This window comes from Rhagoletis zephyria, unplaced genomic scaffold (genome assembly GCF_001687245.7).
Source record: "Rhagoletis zephyria isolate East Lansing unplaced genomic scaffold, Rhagoletis_zephyria_1.1 Rzeph_scaffold_00127, whole genome shotgun sequence".
NCBI classification, from domain to species: domain Eukaryota; kingdom Metazoa; phylum Arthropoda; class Insecta; order Diptera; family Tephritidae; genus Rhagoletis; species Rhagoletis zephyria.
This window is the reverse complement of record NW_016157211.1, coordinates 98,454-119,778: the sequence shown is the minus strand read 5'-3', so window position 1 is coordinate 119,778 and position 21,325 is coordinate 98,454. Positions and strand designations below refer to the sequence as shown.

The following is a 21,325-nucleotide window of genomic DNA, read 5'->3' as shown; positions in this document are numbered from 1 at the left end:
GTTATTACCTACTTCGTAACCAGCAATTGCAATGAGAATTGCGTTACTCACTTTATTCCACCAACCCATAATTTATTTATTTATTAATATCTTGTTTTTTCTCTAATTCTCTCAATTGATTATAAAACAATTTCTTTTGTGTTCCACAGCTGAGGTCTATTAAACGCCTTAACTCCGCTTTTTCTCTGTTTAGCCGCTTCTTTTTGCCGCCCTTCGCCTTTTTTTTAGTTGGTGCTGCTGGCTGTTCCGGACGTTGCTTTCTCGACTGGTTTCTCTCTCGGTATTGCTCGATTGTTATAGGCTGTGGTCCACAATGTTTCGGGATAGGGATGTAGGATAATGCTTGGATTTCCACGCCCTCAGTGGGATTGTATTCCTCCACTGCAAGTCTATCAACCAAGTCTTTAAAAAGTTTATGGAATTCTTCGTCCATGTAAGAAGGATTCTACTAGGATTCCAGTTAGGTAGGGCAGGATCGCCATATAATATGTAAGGTGGTGGTTTCAGCGTTTGGATAGCTATTGCATTAGCATGAAAGCGCGACTAATGCAATAGGAGCCTTGGTTTGTAAAGCGAGGCTCAAAACTCGGCAGACGAGCAATTAATGCCCTTTTTTGAGTTCAGTAAAATAACAAGACAAGCAAGTTCAAGTATAAAACTGAATCTGAGTTTTTATTATAAATTTTCCAACTTATATACTAATTTACAAATTATCTAGAAATTATCTGACACATCTTGCATTTCATTCATATGTCCAAAATGCCCTATGTAACATGGTGTTCTGCTTTTTGTTCATGTTACAAATGCATTTACTTATCTATTGACCAATCAGAATTTAGCATCGTCATCAATTTTAAACACATTGCATTTCTCCCATTTATGATATTTGACATATCGAAAACAGAAAGAAAGAAATTTGACTTGCTATTGTTTACCTTTTAAGTACGGTCAAGTACCTTAACAATGAACTGTATGTGGAGCAAGTGAAAATACTCATGTTTCACTTCGCTGTATGTCTTTGGGTATATGTATGAAATGTTTGTTTACCATATGTGTCATGATATTTATGTGTGTCATAGTTGTGATGTTTTGGTGGAAAAACTGAAATGACTGTACATCACAATTATAACAAGATTTAATTTTTAAAATAAAAGATTTGTTAAATCGATTTCAAGAATTTTATTTTTTAAAAAATTGGCGATTTTTGGCGATTTTTTTCCAGAAATGGCGCTTTTTTTAACAACCTGGACACCCTCGCTGCGATCACCATAATAGGGCACACGGGTCTTGGAAGATAAATATCCCACCTCTGGAAACTGCGATGCAAGTCATTCAGAATCCTATTTCGTCAGTTTAAGTATCTTTCCAATAAAGGGACGCACTTCTTTAAAATGCTGTTTGCGCTTTTCAGAAGGACTTGCTTTAATCATTTCAGGTTTTGGAAGTGGTGCTGAATGTGGCACTGGACTGGTAACAACTGGATAATTTCCGCGTCCGGCAGGTTCTTCTGTTAAATAGAAATGACAATCGGGAGTATGGTTTTCCGGTTTCCTCCAAAACATCGGCCTTCCAAAAGTAAAGAAACTCTTCACTTTTACCGATTTGGTTTAAAATTCCTCGGCAACTAACATATGCACTAATCGGTGTTCATGGTTTATCAAGATTCTTCGGAGTAAATCAAAAGTGTTTTTCGTAAAGTCCAGATAAATTTTTAGCACTAATTTCTTTCATCAAATTACGCGATTTTACTTTCACAAGAATCAGGATCATGCAGACACATTTTCAAAAAGTAAAGAAGAAAGTTGGAACTAATTTATGTTTACTTATTCAAGATGTTTATGTAGGGTAGAGCGCACAGAACACATTTACCAAGTGTCGCTTAGTTAAAGAAATACAAAAGTTTTCCAAATATTTTATTAAAAACAAGAGGACCAAGCGTATGATGAACATTTAAAATGTTGGGTGGTATAGAAAAAAAAACGTCAAAAATTTTATTTCGATCTTCGTAATATTATGCTTATGCTTTGCAATTAAACATGTCAGTATCTAGAAAAATAAAATATTAGACCATCTATAGCTCAGCGAATTTTAATCCCATTACTGCAAGTTGTATGTGGCTAAAGGCGTATTTTATTTTATTTATTTTTTTTTATTTATTATCTTTCAACAGTTAAACAAATTTATGAAGTGATACCTCAAAGAACACAAAATTACTGTTATCTAAAAAAAACCAGCCCATACAAAACAACTAAAAAAATGTGTGTTGGAGCGCAGGAAGGCCATACTAACTCTCCCCTATACATGAATTTCTTGTCATGAATTATTTGTCAAGGAGAGTAAAAGTATTAACAGACGGTCTGAGTTAATCCAGATCAACGCTGCCGTCTGTTTATGCTCTTACACTTACAATTTTTTTCGAATTTGAATTCCACCAAAAAATATTTATTTTTTTCCAATATGTAAACCAGATTTGCGCATTTTCACAGTTAAGAAGCGCGGTAACGAAGAATGATAGAACTTTCTCAAAACAACATAGAAACTATCGCCAGCGCCTATGCTTTGATCAGTTGCACCTCAGCATGTTCATGAAAAGTATCGTGAGCGCCATTACACCTTTAATCATTAAGACAGGCAAAAAAAAGAATGGTCCTTACAATATTGGTGTCCACTTAAGTCCAAGAAAGAATTACACACATGTGTGCAGTAAATTACGGAGAATGAGATAAAAGGAGTGGGATAATTATAGGGTTTGTTAATTGTAATGTTTGTAAGCTCATACGTTTTTTCATTTTATCATTATTTGAACTCCATATTTTATATTTTTGCAATATGGAACTATTAGCTTTAAGACAAAGTATAAGGCCTCTCCTTCATCGTTAACGATTGAATTTATTTTTCGTTAAAAACATAAAAATAATTATTATTTTGATAATTACCTAAACGACAAGAAAGAGCTTGTTTACTTTTTATTTTAGATATTGAAATAAGCTTCTAAGAGGTTAGCTACCTTTATTAGGAAAAAATACACATTCTTTCCAATAGTATAATGTGCTTCGTCGAAAAACCCGCAGGGATACCAAAAATGCTTATCAAGCAGCCTTATTATTTGCTCAACGAATCGGTGCCAACAGCGGATCTATACAAGAATAAAATCAGCTGGGATAAATATGAACAATGTGTACAGTTTAACTTATTATATATTGCAATTACAGTTTTTAACACAGAAATAAACTCGCTTAAATAAATATAGGTACTATGTTGGAAAATATCAGTGTTCGTAAAAGCAGTTGTTTAATAAGAAATTTAGCGCCACAAAACGTATACTATGTATATTGCTGTATACAATTTTTTATTGCAAAATGTTGTTATATGTACCTACTATTTAGAAATGTATGTTACTAGGAATAAGTGCATGCATATGTACACACCGGAGACACCTACGCATACACAAACCCATAGCATAACGGCACAAAATGCAACAGTGAATGCATACATACATATGTACATAAAAAATCTTTTATTGTAATACATACTACCATTGCAATGCAAAAAATATATATTAAAATAGTGTGAAAAAACTAAAGCTAAATACATGTATGAGTTTTACATAATAGAATAAACTAATAACACTGCACTATAGGTAATTTGATAAGTTTATGTGGCCAAAAGCCGTAAGTACTAAAATGCAACTATGATTGATAAAAAGCTGAAGTTGCAAACCCACGTTCTTGTTAAATTGTATTCGCGTTGAAAATGCTGGTACGCAGGTAATTTAAGTATTTATTTTCTAATTATTTGTACATATTTTGACTGATTACACACAAATTTTGACTTTTTTACCATCTTATCTTGTAGATTTTTTGCTGATGAATTCAAATATGGCCGCAGAATGGCTCTAGCACGTGAGATATCCGCGTTTTTGGCACTTTGGGGTTATATTATAAAAACAACATTTTTTTTACTTAGGGCATCCTTTAGTATTACTCTTCCTCTTTAAAATTCATTTTAGTCTGTTGCGATTCGATTTTGCTTTCTCGAGATATGCATACCAGTTTTAATGTGCAGTACTTCGGTATTACTTCGTAAGCAAGAGTCATCATGGCATGTGTGTTCCATCGTTATGAAATCGAAAAGGTTTTGTGTATTGATTTATACTTGTTACTATTGTTTTTTTTTTTACTTTTGTTAAATATAAACTATTATGAAAAAATTATCCTTTGATTCAAATAAATTTGGTGCTTTTAGTGTGGAAAAACGCTTTTTTTTGGTTTTGGTGCTTTTTCAAACTCAAAAGTTGGCAACACTGAAGGTAACTGACTGATGGCGTAGCAAAAATATTACACTGCAAATTACACTGTGATAAAAAAATTAAGTTCATGTCTGCGTATTCGATAAAACCAAAAAGAAATGAAAACTTACACCGCCAAAAACAAAATCCCAAAAGGAAGTTTAGCCTATAGACCTGGTTTTTCCTTCATGCGTATTTAAAGTGGGCGACCCTGCCTACAGGCAAATTTGAGTAAAATTCGATCACATAATAAAATTATTCTGGAAAGTTGTGGTTTATTAATGTTTTTGGGTCGAGCAATTCATTTTTTATGTTAACTTTTAACCTAAAACTTACGCCTAGTGGCGCTATGGTAAAATTTTTGCTATTTCTTGTGGTTTTTTCATGTAAAAATAGTATTAAATATTACTGGTTCTAAGTCTGAGTAATCCATTTTTTATTCCTGTTCATTGTGAAAGTTAAGCAGTATTTACATGAGACATTTATGTAACAACAACATCAACATCACCTGAAAAGTTGAAAGCGATTGTATCGCTTTCTAGAAAATTTAAGGACAATTCGCACAGGCGATTTTGTTGAAAGGGATGTTAAATCGCTTAGAAAATTCTGCCTTGTGCTAGATGATGTTACAAAGATAATTTTAATATTTTTGTTAAAAAAAGATAGCATTATAGTAAAAAAGTGTTGATGTGAAATTTTATAGCATTTTCTTTCCTCGAAATAATGTTGCATTTATTCTGTCCTGCGCCAGAGCTGTCAAGTTTTCGTGTTCTTTTCTCAGCATCTTCACTTGCATATTGCATGCTCCATCCTTAAAATGCTGCACTCTGATGATGTTGCCATATAAAAAGGTGAAATTTTTTTCAAGAAAAGAAAACGCCATTTGTATAACAAAGTGCAAGTTTAAAGTTGCTTAAAATTCGGTTGATTTTTGAAAATTACTTTTCCTTCCATATTCTCAAGGTATTGCACGTTGCACGGATTGCAGGAAATACAAAAATACTACGGGTATTCTCTGAGTCTTGCAAAGCCCTTACATGGTGTAAAAACCGGTTTTCGTATGAGACAGCTTTGCAAAGCGTGCAGTCCGAGCACCGTGCAAGGGATTTGCAGGCTGCGTGAAAACCCCTACTATTTAAAATTTGAAAGAGTACGAGAGCACCCCATTGCAAAGTGGTAGCCTGCATAGGTAGCAAGCAGGATATAGCAAAAAAATGAATTGAGCGAAATGAGAGAAATATGTAGCAATTGCAACTACAAAAGAGCTAGCACAGGGTCGAATTTTCTTGATATTCTTTTTTGCAAAATATGTAACTTATTGAGAGGGGAGGCCAGCATGAATGCATATAAAAAAAAAATATTTATTCAATTAAAAATGATGGGTAGGCACTGTGGCCAATGGTAGTCATCACCTACCACCTCTGCATGATTGTAAGTTATGCAAAAGACTCCGGAGGGAGGATGCATCAGACTAGGCCGACCATACCTTGAACTGCCATCAAATTATAACTTTAGAGAGTTTTATTACATGACAGTTGAGAAGTACGTGTGCAAAAAATTTATTAATTTAAAGAAGGAAATATTTGCCAATGCTGCAGTACATAGCATGCATTTAGGCGCCTGGTGTTAGCAGTCGCGCCTAAACAATGGGTTTAGACATCGCATAGTTTGCAGTGATAGGAAATGTTGTTTCCCATGTATTTTGTTGCTGTGTGTTGCAAGTTATGCAATACGTGCAACGGCCTTGCAAGATTTCGGGAATCTTGGCTTCAGGAGGTGGAAAATTCGTGTTGATTTTTTAATTTTTATATCTGTTACTGTGTAAGTTCTTGTACTACAAATATTAATTTTGCTTAAACACCCCATGAATTCAATGCAAATACAGTTATTACCACGTTTATATCAATTCATTTTCTCGTTTTTAGTTAAAATACTATAACTTAAATTCAGCCGTACCAAAGCTACAACCTTTTAATAAAAATCTAACTATTTTATAAAAAAAAATTGTCGGCTCATAAGTTTTTCAAAATACAAACCTGAGAAATCTAGCCCTGTTGTACAGTAAAATATCGTAAAATTTGTCCGCGTGGTTATTGCCCGATGTCAAAAAGTTCCAAAGAATTTTTGAATGGGGCTAAGTGAAATCGGTAGGCGGGTACACATATTTCATGATAATTAATTATTAATTAAAAATTATTAAATACTATATTTTTTTGCTTAAAATTCACTCTATATATCAATTTTTAGTAATTAGCTGCAGTAGTTTATAAATATCGCAGTTTTCGTTTTTTTTCCAAAATATGGAAGGCAAGCGCAGTTTTGATCCGATTTCACCCATTTTCATTACCAACCTAGCCTAGATTCCTAGAAAACGAGCTTTGACCGTTGCCCATACAAGCTGAACCACTGTGCAATCTGAGATTATTGATAAAACTATAGGCCTGTTTGGTGACCACCAAGACGTTTACTTCTTAAGTAATTACAGCAGACGACAGAAAAGATATGGCGCACATAAATTTCCATAACAAAACTAGGCCCGTTAACATATCTATTTTAAATTATAGTTAAACATTAGTTAAGTTAACATATCTATTTTAAATTATAGTTAAACATTAGTTAAACTTAGAACAAAATTTTCTGTTGATGAATTTAATAATGATTACACTATACTTTAAAATAGATACGTTAACGGCCCTTAATGCATTTTTCATTTATTACACGCTGTGACAAAATAAAAAATTAATATATTTTGCATAAATTAATATAAAAGCAAATAATCTGCATACTCATACGCCATCCCATTTATACATATCGTCGTTTAAAGTGCAAAACCGCCTATCGTCGTTTTGCAAAACCGCGTAACTGACATTTGTGCCAAAAATTAAGTTTGCTCACAGGAAGCTCCAGGCATAAAGCCTTATCTATTCATACCAATATATCGATATCAGATCATGTACTGCAAAATAACAGCATAGTTTCAATACCGCTGATGAAGAGTAGCATATATTTTTACTCTCTTGGTGACCTTACATACGCGGTTTTGCATTATCGTCATACGCGGTTTTGTACTTTAAATGACGATATGTTATTTAAGAGAAGTTATTTCGGTGATTGCAACGATGTAGAAATTGTTAGTTTATATTATTATTAATATTACAGAGTATACGGAAAATTTTATATTTTTTATTTAGAATAACGTCTTGTCCGGCTATTTGGTTTACTATACAGGTATGTAGAGCTATGAATTTAAAAAATACATCAGGGTTTAGTTGGAATATTCGCTCACTTCATCCGGATATTTATCTCCTCTGGATAGCGACTAAACACCCATTTGGGAGCGAGCTAAAGTGAGAAGGCGTAAAATTCCGCGTGCGCTGGGTTTGGGTCCCGCCACGTTAAAACCCTGCCCAATAAAAAAACATGCCTCGGATGATTGATGACGATCACAGCAAACGTTGAAATTACTATGATTTGAGGGTATGCACCTGGAGTATCCGGACCTTTAATCGGGAAGATGCCTCTTCCCGACTGTTTGATGTCCTCGGGAAAATAAAGGCTGACATCACGGCCATCCATGAAATGCGTAAAGGAGCGCAAATGCGGTCCTGGATATGTGGAAGGAGAGACTCTGTCGCCGAGTACTGCCATCCACTCTAGTGGACGAACGTGTAGCCACAATCCGCATCAAAATGACATTCGTCAACATCTCGCTCATATGTGATGATACCCCGCTGGAAGAGAAGGACGAGGCATCCAAGGATATATTTTATGCTCGCTTGGAGATAATATTCGAGCGCTGCCCCCGTCACGATATAAAACCAGGGACCGCAAATAACGATTATCCTTTGAAATTTCAACTCAAAAAATCACGCTGAAAGAAATTTGTTACGTGCATAAGGAGTAAACAGATATATTTCTTATTTCGCGGAATACCTTCAGCGGCACTGATTTTTATTTTTTAATTTTTACTTATAAAAATCAAGTTTAATCATTATATTTTGAGTTTTATTTTTTGCTCGGAAAATAATGGTTACGTTTCAAGTTTTATTTTTTGCTCCGAAAATAATCGTTATTTCTGGAGTTTTATTTTTTGCTCAGAAAATAAAACTTAATTTTGCGTATGCGTATGCACATGCGTGAATAGATAGGGGCGGCTACATTGAACTTTTAACGCCAATGTGGAGTGGGTAATGAAAATACAGAGAGCAAGATACAAGGGCAGAAACAAGGCCGAGATCAACGACAAACCACAGATACTCATAACCTATATTGAAGGATCAAGCCAATGATAAAGGTGAAGAACAGGACAAAGTTAAAAATAATAAAAGGTCATCTTCATCTTCATCTTCATCTTCATCTTCATCTTCATCTTCATCTTCATCTTCATCTTCATCTTCATCTTCATCTTCATCTTCGTCTTCATCTTCATCTTCATCTTCATCATTATCTTTATCCTTGTCTTTTTATTTATCTTTAACTTAGTCCTGTTCTTCACCTTTATGCCCTTGTCTTTATTTCTGCCCTTGTATCTTGCTCTCTGTATTTTCATTCCCCACTCCATAGTGGCGTTAAAAGTTCAATGTAGCCGCCCCTATCTATCCACGCATGCGCATACGCATACGCAACAATTAAGTTTTATTTTCTGAGCAAAAAATAAAACTCAACAAATATCGATTATTTTCCGAGCAAAAAATAAAACTTAAAACGTAACCATTATTTTCCGAACAAAAAATAAAACTTAAAACGTAACCATTATTTTCCGAGCAAAAAAATAAAACTTAAAACGTAACTATTATTTTTGGAGCAAAAAATAAAACTTAAAACGTAACCATTATTTTACGAGCAAAAAATAAAACTTAAAACGTAACGATTAATTTCCGAGCAAAAAATTATACTTAAAACGTAAGGATTATTTTCAGAGCAAAAAATAAAACTCAAAAAATAATCGTTATGTTTTGAGCAAAAAATAAAACTCAGTTAATAACGATTAAAAAGTGACTTTTATAATAAAAGTTATAACCGTTACGGACCCTGTAAAAAACTCGTTTTAGATGTACGTACGTACACTCCGAGGACCAAATATCGACTCCCACCACTATCTTTTTGCAGCAAAGATGCTCACCCGCCCTCGTGCAGCAAAACATGTGCAACAATGCATGGAAAAAGCTCAACGCCGAAAAGCTGCAATCACAACGGACAGCCAATGCATTCGCAACTCGACTCTCACACCTGCTGTGAAAGAGCACTCTTCAACAAACCGACGCACGCGAGCAGTAGAACCACATTTCCCGATCTTAGGCTAACTTAGGTTAGAAAAAAGTTTTGTTATCAGTTGATACCAAAATCGTGCTTGGCGACTTCAATGCCAGGGTGGGCAAGGAAGGGATCTTTGGAACCACCGTCGGAAAATTCAGCCTCCACGACGAAACGTCCGACAACGGATTGAGGCTGATCGACTTCGCCGGGGCCCGAAACATGGTAGTATGCAGTACTAGGTTCAAGCATAAAAAGATCCATCAAGCTACCTGGCTGTCTCCGGATCGAAAAACGAGAAACCAAATCGATCATGTTGTGATAGACGGAAGGCACGCTTCCAGTGTTTTAGACGTACGCACACTCCGAGGCCCAAACATCGACTCGGACCACTATCTTGTTGCAGCCAAGATACGCACCCGCCTCTGTGCAGCAAAAAATGTGCGCCCAAATATGCAAGGAAAGCTTAACGTCGAAAAGCTGCAATCACAACAGACAGCCAGCGCTTTCGCTACTCGACTCTCACACCTGCTCTCAGAGAGCACTCTTCAACAAACCGACATATGCGAGCAGTGGAACCACATTTCCCGCTCATTAAGTACCGCCGCCGAAGAAGTAGTCGGATTTCAGCGAGCCCGAAAGAACAACTGGTACGATGAGGAGTGTCAGGAAGCTGCAGAGAAAAAAGATGCCGCCTACAGGGCCACGCTGCGATCGGGCGCAACGCGCGCTATGTGGGACCGCTATAGGGATCTGAAGAGGGAAGCGAGACGTATTTGCCGCAACAAGAAGAGAGAGGCAGAAATACGTGAGTGCGAAGAGCTTGAAATGCTGGCCGACAGGAGGAATGCCCGAAAATTTTACCAGAGAGTTAGGCGACTTACGGAAGGTTTAAAGACCGGGGCGCACTCCTGTAAGAACAATAATGGCGACCTAGTAACTGATGTCCAGAGCGTACTTAAATTATGGAGGGAACACTTTTCCGCCCTACTAAATGGTAGCAGCACGGAAAGTTGTGGAGAAGAAGAACCCGAGCCCGCAGTCGATGATGACGGAGTCGACGTTCCACCGCCTGACTATGACGAGGTACGTATAGCAATAACGCGGCTGAAAAACAACAAAGCCGCTGGAGCTGACAGCCTGCCAGCTGAGCTATTCAAGTACGGCGGCGAGGAGTTGATAAGGTGCATGCATCAACTCTTGTGCAGAATATGGTCAGATGAACGCATGCCCGACGACTGGAATTTAAGTGTGCTCTGCCCAATCCACAAGAAAGGTGACCCCGCCATTCGCGCCAACTACCGCGGGATCAGCCTTCTAAGCATAGGTTACAAGGTCTTATCGAGCGTATTGTGTGAAAGACTGAAGCCCACCGTCAATGAACTGATTGGGCCTTATCAGTGTGGCTTTAGACCTGGCAAATCCACCATAGACCAGGTATTCACAATACGCCAAATCTTGGAAAAGACCCGCGAGAAAAGGATCGACACTCACCACCTATTTGTCGACTTTAAAGCCGCTTTTGACAGCACTAAAAGGAGTTGCCTATACGCCGCTATGTCTGAATTTGGCATCCCCTCAAAACTCATACGGCTGTGTAAAATGACGTTGAGCAATACCACCAGCTCCGTCAGAATTGGAAAAGACCTCTCCGAGCCGTTCGCCACAAAACGGGGTTTCAGACAGGGCGACTCCCTTTCATGTGACTTCTTTAATCTGATGTTGGAGAAGATAATAAGAGCTGCAGAACTGAACCGCTCAGGAACAATTTACTACAAGAGCGTGCAATTGCTGGCTTATGCCGATGACATCGACATCATCGGTAACAAAAACCGCGAAGTCTGTTCTGCCTTTTCCAAGTTGGATAGGGAAGCAAAGCGCATGGGTCTGGTGGTAAACGAGGACAAGACGAAGTATCTCCTGTCATCAAACAAACAGTCAGCACATTCGCGCCTTGGCACCCACGTCACTGTTGACAGTTACAATTTCGAGAAAGTAGAGAATTTCGTTTACTTGGGAACCAGCATTAACACCGATAATAATGTCAGCATTGAAATCCAACGTAGAATCACTCTTGCCAACAAGTGCTACTTTGGACTGAGTAGGCAATTCAGGAGTAAAGTCCTCTCTCGACGTACGAAAACCACGCTCTATAAGTCACTCATCATGCCCGTGCTGGTATATGGCGCAGAAGCATGGACAATGACAACATCCGATGAGGCGGCTCTTGGAGTGTTTGAGAGAAAGATTTTGCGGAAGATTTACGGGCCTTTACGCGTTGGCGACGGCGAGTACCGCAGACGATGGAACGATGAGCTGTATGAGCTTTACAACGACATGGACATAGTGCAGCGAATTAAAATACAGCGGCTCCGCTGGCTTGGTCATGTCGTTCGAATGGACACCGACGCTCCAGCTCTGAAAGTATTCAACTCGGAACCCGCTGGTGGTAGCAGAGGAAGAGGGAGGCCCCCACTGCGATGGAAAGATCAGGTGGAGAAGGACTTGGCTTCACTTGGCGTTTCCAATTGGCGTCAGTTGGCACAGAGGAGAAACGCCTGGCGTGCTTTGCTGAACTCGGCCAAAATCGCTTAGGCGGTTACAGCGCCAAAAAAGAAGAACAAGAAGAATGACAGAAGGCTTAACCTTTTTTCATAACAAAAATCTGCTAAAAATTAGAGGAGTGTCTGCATTGTTCATTCTATAACAAACACCATACAAATTCACATTTCACACTTTGTGAAAATATAAAAATTCAGCGAATTTTCACCAAAATTTTACACTTTTGTTTAAGAATTTTGGGAAAATTTTTGCTTATGCACTTTTATAGCCCCTGCAGTTTTAGTATAATAAAGTGCGAGTTTCAAATGTCTACCAAAATATCGTTGATTTTTGGAATTTTTTTTTTACGGTGTCACTCATTTTCTTCCATACAAAGTATGTTCGACATTTTTTATATGGAAGAAAATTAACAACACTGTCAACAAAAAAAATTGCCAAAAATCAACGGAAATATGTTTCGGTCTTGTAATTACGTAACGCAGTGTACTATTAACTTGTTTGACTTGTATTTAGAGCAACTTTTAATTGTTTTTGTTTCATTTAATAATGTTAACATATTCGTTATTTATGTGTTAAAATAAATATAAAACAAATTTTTTGTGTTTTCAATATGGAGAATTTGTCCTCCTGGAATGCTAAAAAATTCTGGTCACCTTACGAGTATATATGAGAACGCCCATGTACGATATGGCGTATGAGTAACATTCTTCCCTGCTCCTATTTCATACAAAAACACATTTTCATTTTACCATTCAAAACTTGCTTATTTATCCTCTTTTCATTGTCGGTAACTTAATTTTTTGGCAAAAGAATGCGCTTTAATACAAACGAAAAAAATACAAAATATTTGTTTCCTTTTTTCCTGGTTAAAGTTTAAATAATTTGTTTAAAAAAATTAAAATATCTTGGGAAAATTACCTTCTCTGCTGGTAGAGAATACACGTCATTCTCTACTACTCATTAGCAGTAGAGAACAAGGCGGCGAATCAATATGAATTCGTCTTGGTAGAGAATTGTTACAGAAACGAGCTACTAATCTGGAAAACCGGTGTACAGATCCTTAATCTACGACCCAAAATTAAGTTTACGTGTCGCGGCGTTTTTTGTGTCATTTAAGTGTACAGTGCAATTTATTTCTGTGCGTTTAATATAAAAATTTTCGATTTCATAACGGAGGTTTCGGAGATTTGCCTACATATGTATGTACATAAACTAAATATGAACATACTAGCTTAAACGCGCGGGTTTCACCCAAGTCTCGCATTAAAATGATTTATTTCATATCGGTGCTACTTCTTTTATGGTTTTCAATTAGAATATTCACTCTTTTCATCAGATATAATTAAAAAATATTTGGCAAATCGAGTCGATTTCAAAGTTTCGTATTTTAGAGCATGCCCGTATATCAAAATCTCGAAACCGCCTTTCAGGAAAACACTTGGAAAAGTTGATATTTTTGGGGGAAATATAACAAAAAAAGAGTTATTTTCTTAAACTTATTTTATATGAAAAAACTTTATCTAATAATCTTGTAAAAATATATTCTACTAGCTTATACCCGCGGGTTTCACCCCACGTTTTTATGCAAATATGTAAAATAATTTAATGATTTTATATTTTATTTCTGTGCACATTTCATTATAGCTCGTTATTTTTTAAGCGAGTTAAGGTATTTAGGCCGTTTAAAACAATGAAATTATAAAATCTCATCTGCGCGCTAGGCATACGAAAGATATCAATCCCTCTAAGTTTACTTTAAAATGGTTCCAGTAATACGACGCGCGAACGTGTAACCTTCTTGGAGGTGCCAAGGCGGGTTCTAATATTTCCAACTCAAATTTTGTAACCTGGCCTTGATAAAATACCACTTCTCATTACTGTAGCAAATGCCTCAAGAGAGCTTTAGATTATAAGGCCGAACCCGGCTCTCCCTTTTCCATTAAATGAATTCTTTTCTGTCAGTACGGCACTTATAGAATAAATCTCCATAACAAATTTAAAATACTTCCAGAGATTTTCTATCCTTCCAGAGATAGGCGACATGCCTCCTTTTTTAATAACTCACATTTTTTCCATGAGCAATTGATAAATTTTGTATACACAACTCCATACCAAGTTCCAGTGTTCTTCCACAAACACTTCCAGGGATATGTGGCAAGAAAAAGTCAATTTGTACAGGAAGTGCCTCGCCCCTTTTTCTTCTAACCCTAATCTCCTTCCATGAATTTAGAATTGATTTTACATACCCCAGTACCAAGTCCCAGTACTCTACCATGAACACCTCTAGAGATAAGCAGTAAATTTGTACGGCAGGAACCATGTCCCCTTTTCGAATAACGCAAATTCTTCTCCATGAGTATGGAATTAATTTTGTATACACATCTCGGTGCAAAGTTCCAGTCCTCTGCAATAAACACCTCCCGAGATATGCAGCATAGAAAAATCAATTTGATGGGAGTTGCCACACCACCTTTTCCAATAACTATCATTTTTCTCCATGAGTATGGTATTAGTTTCACATACATACATACATATGTATTTCCATACCAAGCTTGAGTGCTTTACCCCAAACATTTGAAGAGATATGCAATATGAAACTTTCAGTCAGTATGGGAGGTGCTACGCCTCTTTCCCAAAAACGTCCATTTTTCTCCGTGAATATGAAAATGATTTCACACAGTGTTGGCAAACTGTTAATCTGATTAACGATTAAAAATTAACGATTAAAATGTTAATCGCGTTTGACGATTAAAATTAATTAGTCGTAATCAACTGTACGATTAATGATAACATTATTTAATCGTTAATCGCTGGCTGCGATTACGTTTAATTAATTTAAAACATTAATAGTTAATCCAATTAAAAATAAAATCTGATTAATTTGTCTAGTTTGTCCGAGTTTGAAACCAAACATTATTTTGTGTTTCACGCTTATAAAAAGCACATAATATAAACAAATTATAATTATTGTTATTAACAATACATAAACTGGGAACTTTTACAAACCTAGTTTGTAAAACGTTTGTAGGTATATATCTTAATGAAAATGCACACCAAATTGCTTAGATTGATGAGGAAGCCCGACTTAGCCATACCGGATTAACTTGCTTTGTGTGCACAGGGAAATTCCACCATAAATTGATTAATCGCCAAACCTACTTGATCAAATTAAGAGTTAATGATTAAAAATTAATTTTTTAATCGCGGTTACGATTAACTGTTTAGTCGGATTAAAATTAATCATGATTAACTGTAATCAGATTGAATTTAATCGAATTAACTAACTAATTAAANATATCACTATACCAAGTTTCAGTTCTCTCCCACAAATACTTCCAGAGATATGTATGTAATATGAAAATTCCAATTTGTATGGGAGGGGCCTTGAGTTATCGGACTTACTTTCAGTCTAAGACCATCCTTCCGAAATCCGTAGTAAGTGTACTGAATTTCGTTCTGATCGGAAAACCGGTTAAAGAAGTAGCCTATTTTTCAATCCAGGTAATAAACCATCTTTGAGCAAAATTTCATTTTTAAACAGGTGGCAATTCTTAAAAAAGTAGCCTATTTTCTAGTCTAGGTCATAAGCTATCTGTGTGCAAACTTTCATGCAAATCATTTCAGTCATTTACGCGTATTAATTTAATTAAACTTTCCTAATACGTGATAACTCTTAAAATAGCATCCTATTTTCCAACATAGGTCACAAGCTATCTCTGTGCGAAATGTCATGCAAATCTGTTCAGTCGTTTGCGCGTATTAATTTAATTAAAACTTTTTTAACAGGTGGCAACTATTCTAAAAAATTAGGCTATTTTCCACTGTAGGTCATAAGCTATCTGCTTGCAAAATTTCATGCAAATCCGTTCAGACTATTCCGCGTATTAATTTAATTAAACTTTTTTAACAGGTGGCAACTCTTAAGAAAAGTAGCCTATTTTAAAATCTAGGTCATAAGCTATCTGTGTGCAAATTTTCGTGCAAATCCATTCAGTCGTTCCCGCATATTAAATAAATCAAACTTTTTTAACAGGTGGCAACTCTTAAAAAAATAGCCTATTAACCAATCTGGCCCATAAGCTATCTGCGTACAAAATTTCATGCAAATCCGTGCAGTCGTTTCCGCGTGATGATTTTCCAAACATCCAAACATACAAACTTTCACATTTATAATATTATTAATTAATTAATTAATTAATATTAATATTAATAATAATAATGGCCATTCAATTTATTTGAATACGAGGAGCGTCTAGAAAATGTTGATAATACTGCAATACGTTATTTTGCAGTGAAAGCTAAAAAACAAGATCCACAAACCAAAACTATTTATATTCATATACTGAGATTAAAAGTGTTTCTGGCAGTTTCCAGTTGAAATATTTATTACTTTCTTTGCAAATATTCAAAAATATTTGCGAATCGCACCGTTTCAAATCGTACGATTTGCAGAACAAGCCAGATTATCATATTACATACATACATACATACGTTCTTATATACAACAATTAAGCTTTCGGGCCTATTAGTATGCTATATGTATATGTAAATAGAAATGTGTTAAGACTTCTATTGTATAATACAAAGCGAGTGCCTGGTTTTTGAGTAAGAAATGCAGACGAATCACACGCATGCATACATACACTCAAACTTACATACACACATCCATGCATACATATTGGCAAAGCTGCATTAGTAAAATTAAGCGTATCGAACCTATACATACATACATACAGTATGTAAATGTACATAAATAAATAATACATTTTTTTGGGTGTAAATCTAAGGAGTTTTTAATCACTATAACCAAACCATAAAGAAAAAAAAGAAAAAAAAGAAACTGGTTAAAAATAATGTATGCAACTAGATGTAAGTTATTCTAAATATCGAAAAATCAGCCCACCTTGAAATTACATATTTGTTATATACCTGATAAAGATTTAAAGAAGCAAAACTAAGGCAGTGTCTAAAGATATTGTAATTATTATTGTTATCATCGAAAGTTATTACATATATACATTAATACGTTCAAAGCCATGAAAATATGGGAAGAGGATATACGAAAAACTAAGCAAACAGTGTAAAGATAAATGTAGGAAGCAATTCTATATACATACATACATACATATGTATATATGGTTTGTACTTGTTCACTAAGGTCGCAAGTATGTTTATGTATGTTAAACAATCTCGTAAAAATCAATAATAAACAAAAACTAACTGTAAATACGAGTACGCTGGGCGTGAGCGCGAAGAATTTAAAATTAAAAAATGTTATAACCGGTGCATAGTATGTGCATATGTATATATAATACAATATATATATGCGTTAAGTAAATTTACTTCTTCCGAGTGAGAAGTTCATGAAGTTACGATTTTCCGTGAATAAATGCAACAAATGGCAAAGGAAAGGAAAAATAAATAAAAAAATTACTTCGAAAGTAAAAATTTAAAGTGTAAATTAAAATAAAATTATTAAAAGTAAAACTCACCACACTAGACAAATGTATTAGCATTTATAGAAATCAAAATACTATTAGATAGTAGTCCTGTTCGCGTACGCACTATCCAGTAAAATCCAGTACTAATTTTACTGGTTTTTACTGGATGTCGTTTTCGTACGCAAAAACTTGCCTGAAACTAGCAAAAGAGGGGAAATTGAGACAGCAAAAATGACAGCTGAACTTGCAAGTTTTACTGGATTTTTACTGGATAAATGTTTACTAGCAACTATTTGCTAGTAAGAAAAACAGTTGATGGCATGATGCTTAACGTAATTCACATTAACAAAATAATTGTTTGTAGTTCTTTTAGAATTGCAATTGCAAAATAAACCTATTTAAATATATAACAAAATGGGAAATACTAGTTTTCTAAGAAAATTGCATCGGAAAATTTTAAATTAATCAGCTGTTCATACCAGGGTCCGCAAATAATTATCCTTTGAAATTTCAACTCAAAAAATCACGCTGAAAGAGAAATGTTACGAATATAAGGAGTAAACAAATATTTTTCTTATTTCGCGGAATACCTTCAGCGGCACTGATTTTTATATTTTAATTTTTAATTATAAAAATCAAGTTTAATCATTATATTTTGAGTTTTGTTTTTTGCTCGGAAAATAATGGTTACGTTTTAAGTTTTATTTTTTGCTCGTAAATTAATCGTTACGTTTTAAGTTTTATTTTTTGCTCGGAAAATAATGGTTACGTTTTAAGTTCTATTTTTTGCTCGGAAAATAATGGTTACGTTTTAAGTTTTATTTTTTGCTCCGAAAATAATGGTTACAATTTAAGTTTTATTTTTTGCTCGGAAAATAATCGTTACGTTTTGAGTTTTATTTTTTGCTCGGAAAATGATCGTTATTTCTGAAGTTTTATTTTTTGCTCAGAAAATTAAACTTAATTTTGCGTATGCGTATGCGCATGCGTGGATAGATAGGGGCGGCTACATTGAACTTTTAACGCCACTGTGGAGTGGGTAATGAAAATACAGAGAGGTCCCTGGTTCATACAACTAGCAACTTCTTGCTGGTTATTCGTTTTCGTACTTTCTTGCACATTTAACACATTGGGAGTAAATATTGGCTTACTCTCCGAAATTTGGTAACTGGCAAGTTACTGGATATCTTTTGCTGGAGAATACGAAAACACAACTAGTAATATAAACAGGCATAAATATTCCCAGTTACTACGCTACCTGCGATTGAACGTTGCTGATGTACACCTCCGGAAAAAGGATATATGTATATCGTCGTTTAAAGTAAGTACAAAACCGCGTATCACAAAATTCAAAACCGCGTATCAAGATAATGCAAATCCGCGGTCTTGCGAACGACGATACGCGGTTTTGTACTTTAAACGACGATATGATGATTTATGATAGGAATATTTTGCAAGAAAAAAAGTCAATTTGCGTTTAGTCCGTATCAGCAAATTCAAAAGTATTTTACTTCATATGTATATGTTAATGTTCCTTATCTTATCTTCTTTGTAAGTTTAAATTATCATTTACGTTACGAATATTCAGCAAGAAAAAAATACAGTTTACGTTTAGTATCAGCAAATTCAAAAGTATTTCACTTCTTATGAATAAATTATTATCTTCGTTTTAATTTTATTATTGGCGCGTTACGAGAAAACTACTGCTACTGCAATTATATAAGACTTTAATCCTCACGATCTCTTTGAGGCATTAAAAAGTTACACCAGGTAAAAAAATATAAGCCTGTTATTGAAATACTGATTTCTGAAAGCCATGAATATTTACAAATGGACAGAGGAATTGGCAAATATTCACTTTTTAAATAATGCATTCATAAGTCCACCAAGGTTTCGAATGCTATTTCATACTAGTTTTTAACACATGATACCAACAGATCTTTGGTCGAGAGGGGAGGGGGCATAGTAATAGCCAAAACTGTACCATATTTCGCAATATCGTAATTTTCGAGATTAGGTAAATGCATACACTAAATTCCATATTTCTCAATGAAAAAAAAGCGTGAGGCTAACTTCAGTTGGTGCTATTTTTTTACCGTAGGTGATATGTATGTTTGGTTTTCTTGTAAGCGTAAATTTGCATGAATTGCCAGTGCTGTTTAAAACCTTTTATTGTAATCTTTAAACATTCCTGAACAAACTAACGTATAAACAAATATAACAAATAACTGCTTATAACGTCAATGGTCCTAAATTGCTCTGTGTATATATCTGGTCCTTGCGTTAGCTTTGTACAGCGCCGCACAGTGTGGAAATTGAACTTTTTTCGTGACAAATTCTAATATTTTGAGAACGAGAACAGCTAGCGAAAAAAATTCAATTGCGTTTTAAGGCTTTTGAGATGAATAATTCAGGCATTATAGTTTCGATTAATAAAAAAATACCTTGACCTTTCAAATGAAGGGGTTTTATATTTGTTTCCTTTTTACAACGCTTTTTTAAACTAAAAATAGAATGCAGTGAACCTTTTAAAAAGTTTTAAGCACATATTTTTGCTATTCTTATGGGAAGGTATCCATTTCCACGGCCGCAAGAACCGAAAAACGCATTCAACAAAATTTTTGAAGAGTTCATTACATCCTTTTTTAGGCAAAAAAATATAAAATATATAAAATTTTACTTTTGAAAGTAATTTTAAAGGTCACATTGAATAAAAAACTACCTTGACCCTCAAAAGCGAAAATTTTGATTTCTGTATTTTTTACCTAAATTTTAATTTTAAATGCATTTTTCGGTTTTACGACCATTGAAATGGATTTTTTTACGCAAAAGCAGCAAAAATATGTAGTTAAAACATTTTTAAAATTTCACTGCATACTAATTTCAGGTCAAAAAAAGAAAAAAATCTTAAATCCTTCCCTTTGAAGGTCATTAGAAAGGTCAAGGAAATGGTTTTATCCAACGAAACTAAGGTGGTGACAAAATATAAGCGTTTAAACATTTTCTTGACTCATTCTCAATGCTTCTTTATATAATTGCTCAGTCATACGACTTAGTTACTGCGATCTGGAGTAGCTACAGAATTCAGTTATATATCAGACTAAGGTGCCAGCTCCATAGATTATCAAAAAACTGTCGGATTTTAAAGCGGTGAAGTAGGTGACAAAATATAAGCGCTTAAAAATTTTCTTGACTCATTCGCAATGCTTCTATATACAATTGCTCAGTCATAAGACTTAGTTAGGGCGATTTGGAGTAGCTACAGAATTGAGTTATATCTTATATATAAATAGGCAATCATGTTTTCTTTACACCCCTTTTACGGCTAAACTATACCTCAAAGGTATAAACAATTATACATCATTAGAAAGGTATTTTGATGCTGATGTGCAGACAATTTTTCAAATTTCAAATTACACCAATACTAATGCCGTACATGTACTTGGTTGGAGCGAAAATGCCTCCTAAATGTATGCTTTAATATTGATACTGAATTAAAGAAATCTGCTAAGCAGCAGTTTAGGAATCAGATTTATGAAGATTAAGATTCATGCAAGGAGGAAGGTAAAGTAGAATATGTAGAAGAAGAAAAGGATAAAGGCAAAGATTAGAACAAAAGTAAAGACACCTAAATATAAACGAAGGTGAATATGAAGATGAAGATGAAGATGAAGATGAAGATGTAGATGAAGATGAAGATGAAGATGAAGATGAAGATGAAGATGAAGATGAAGATGAAGATGAAGATGAAGATGAAGATGAAGATGAAGATGAAGATGAA

The 21,325-nt window shown here is 34.9% G+C and overlaps 1 protein-coding gene across 14 annotated transcripts in view; it reads left to right on the top strand.

Annotated features, from left to right (window-relative positions):
* Syt7 (Synaptotagmin 7) overlaps positions 1–21,325 on the top strand; it is a 432,298-nt gene that overhangs the window by 332,888 nt on the left and 78,085 nt on the right. For 2 of the 14 annotated variants that reach the window (XM_017636976.1, XM_017637012.1), the window contains one exon: positions 1,223–3,761. The exons of the other annotated variants lie outside the window; for them this stretch is intronic. In XM_017636976.1, the coding sequence (XP_017492465.1) occupies positions 1,223–1,272 (50 nt within the window). In that variant the 3' untranslated portion in view covers positions 1,273–3,761. Of the gene's footprint in view, positions 1–1,222; positions 3,762–21,325 lie in introns of those variants that run through there. 14 annotated transcript variants of the gene reach the window in all.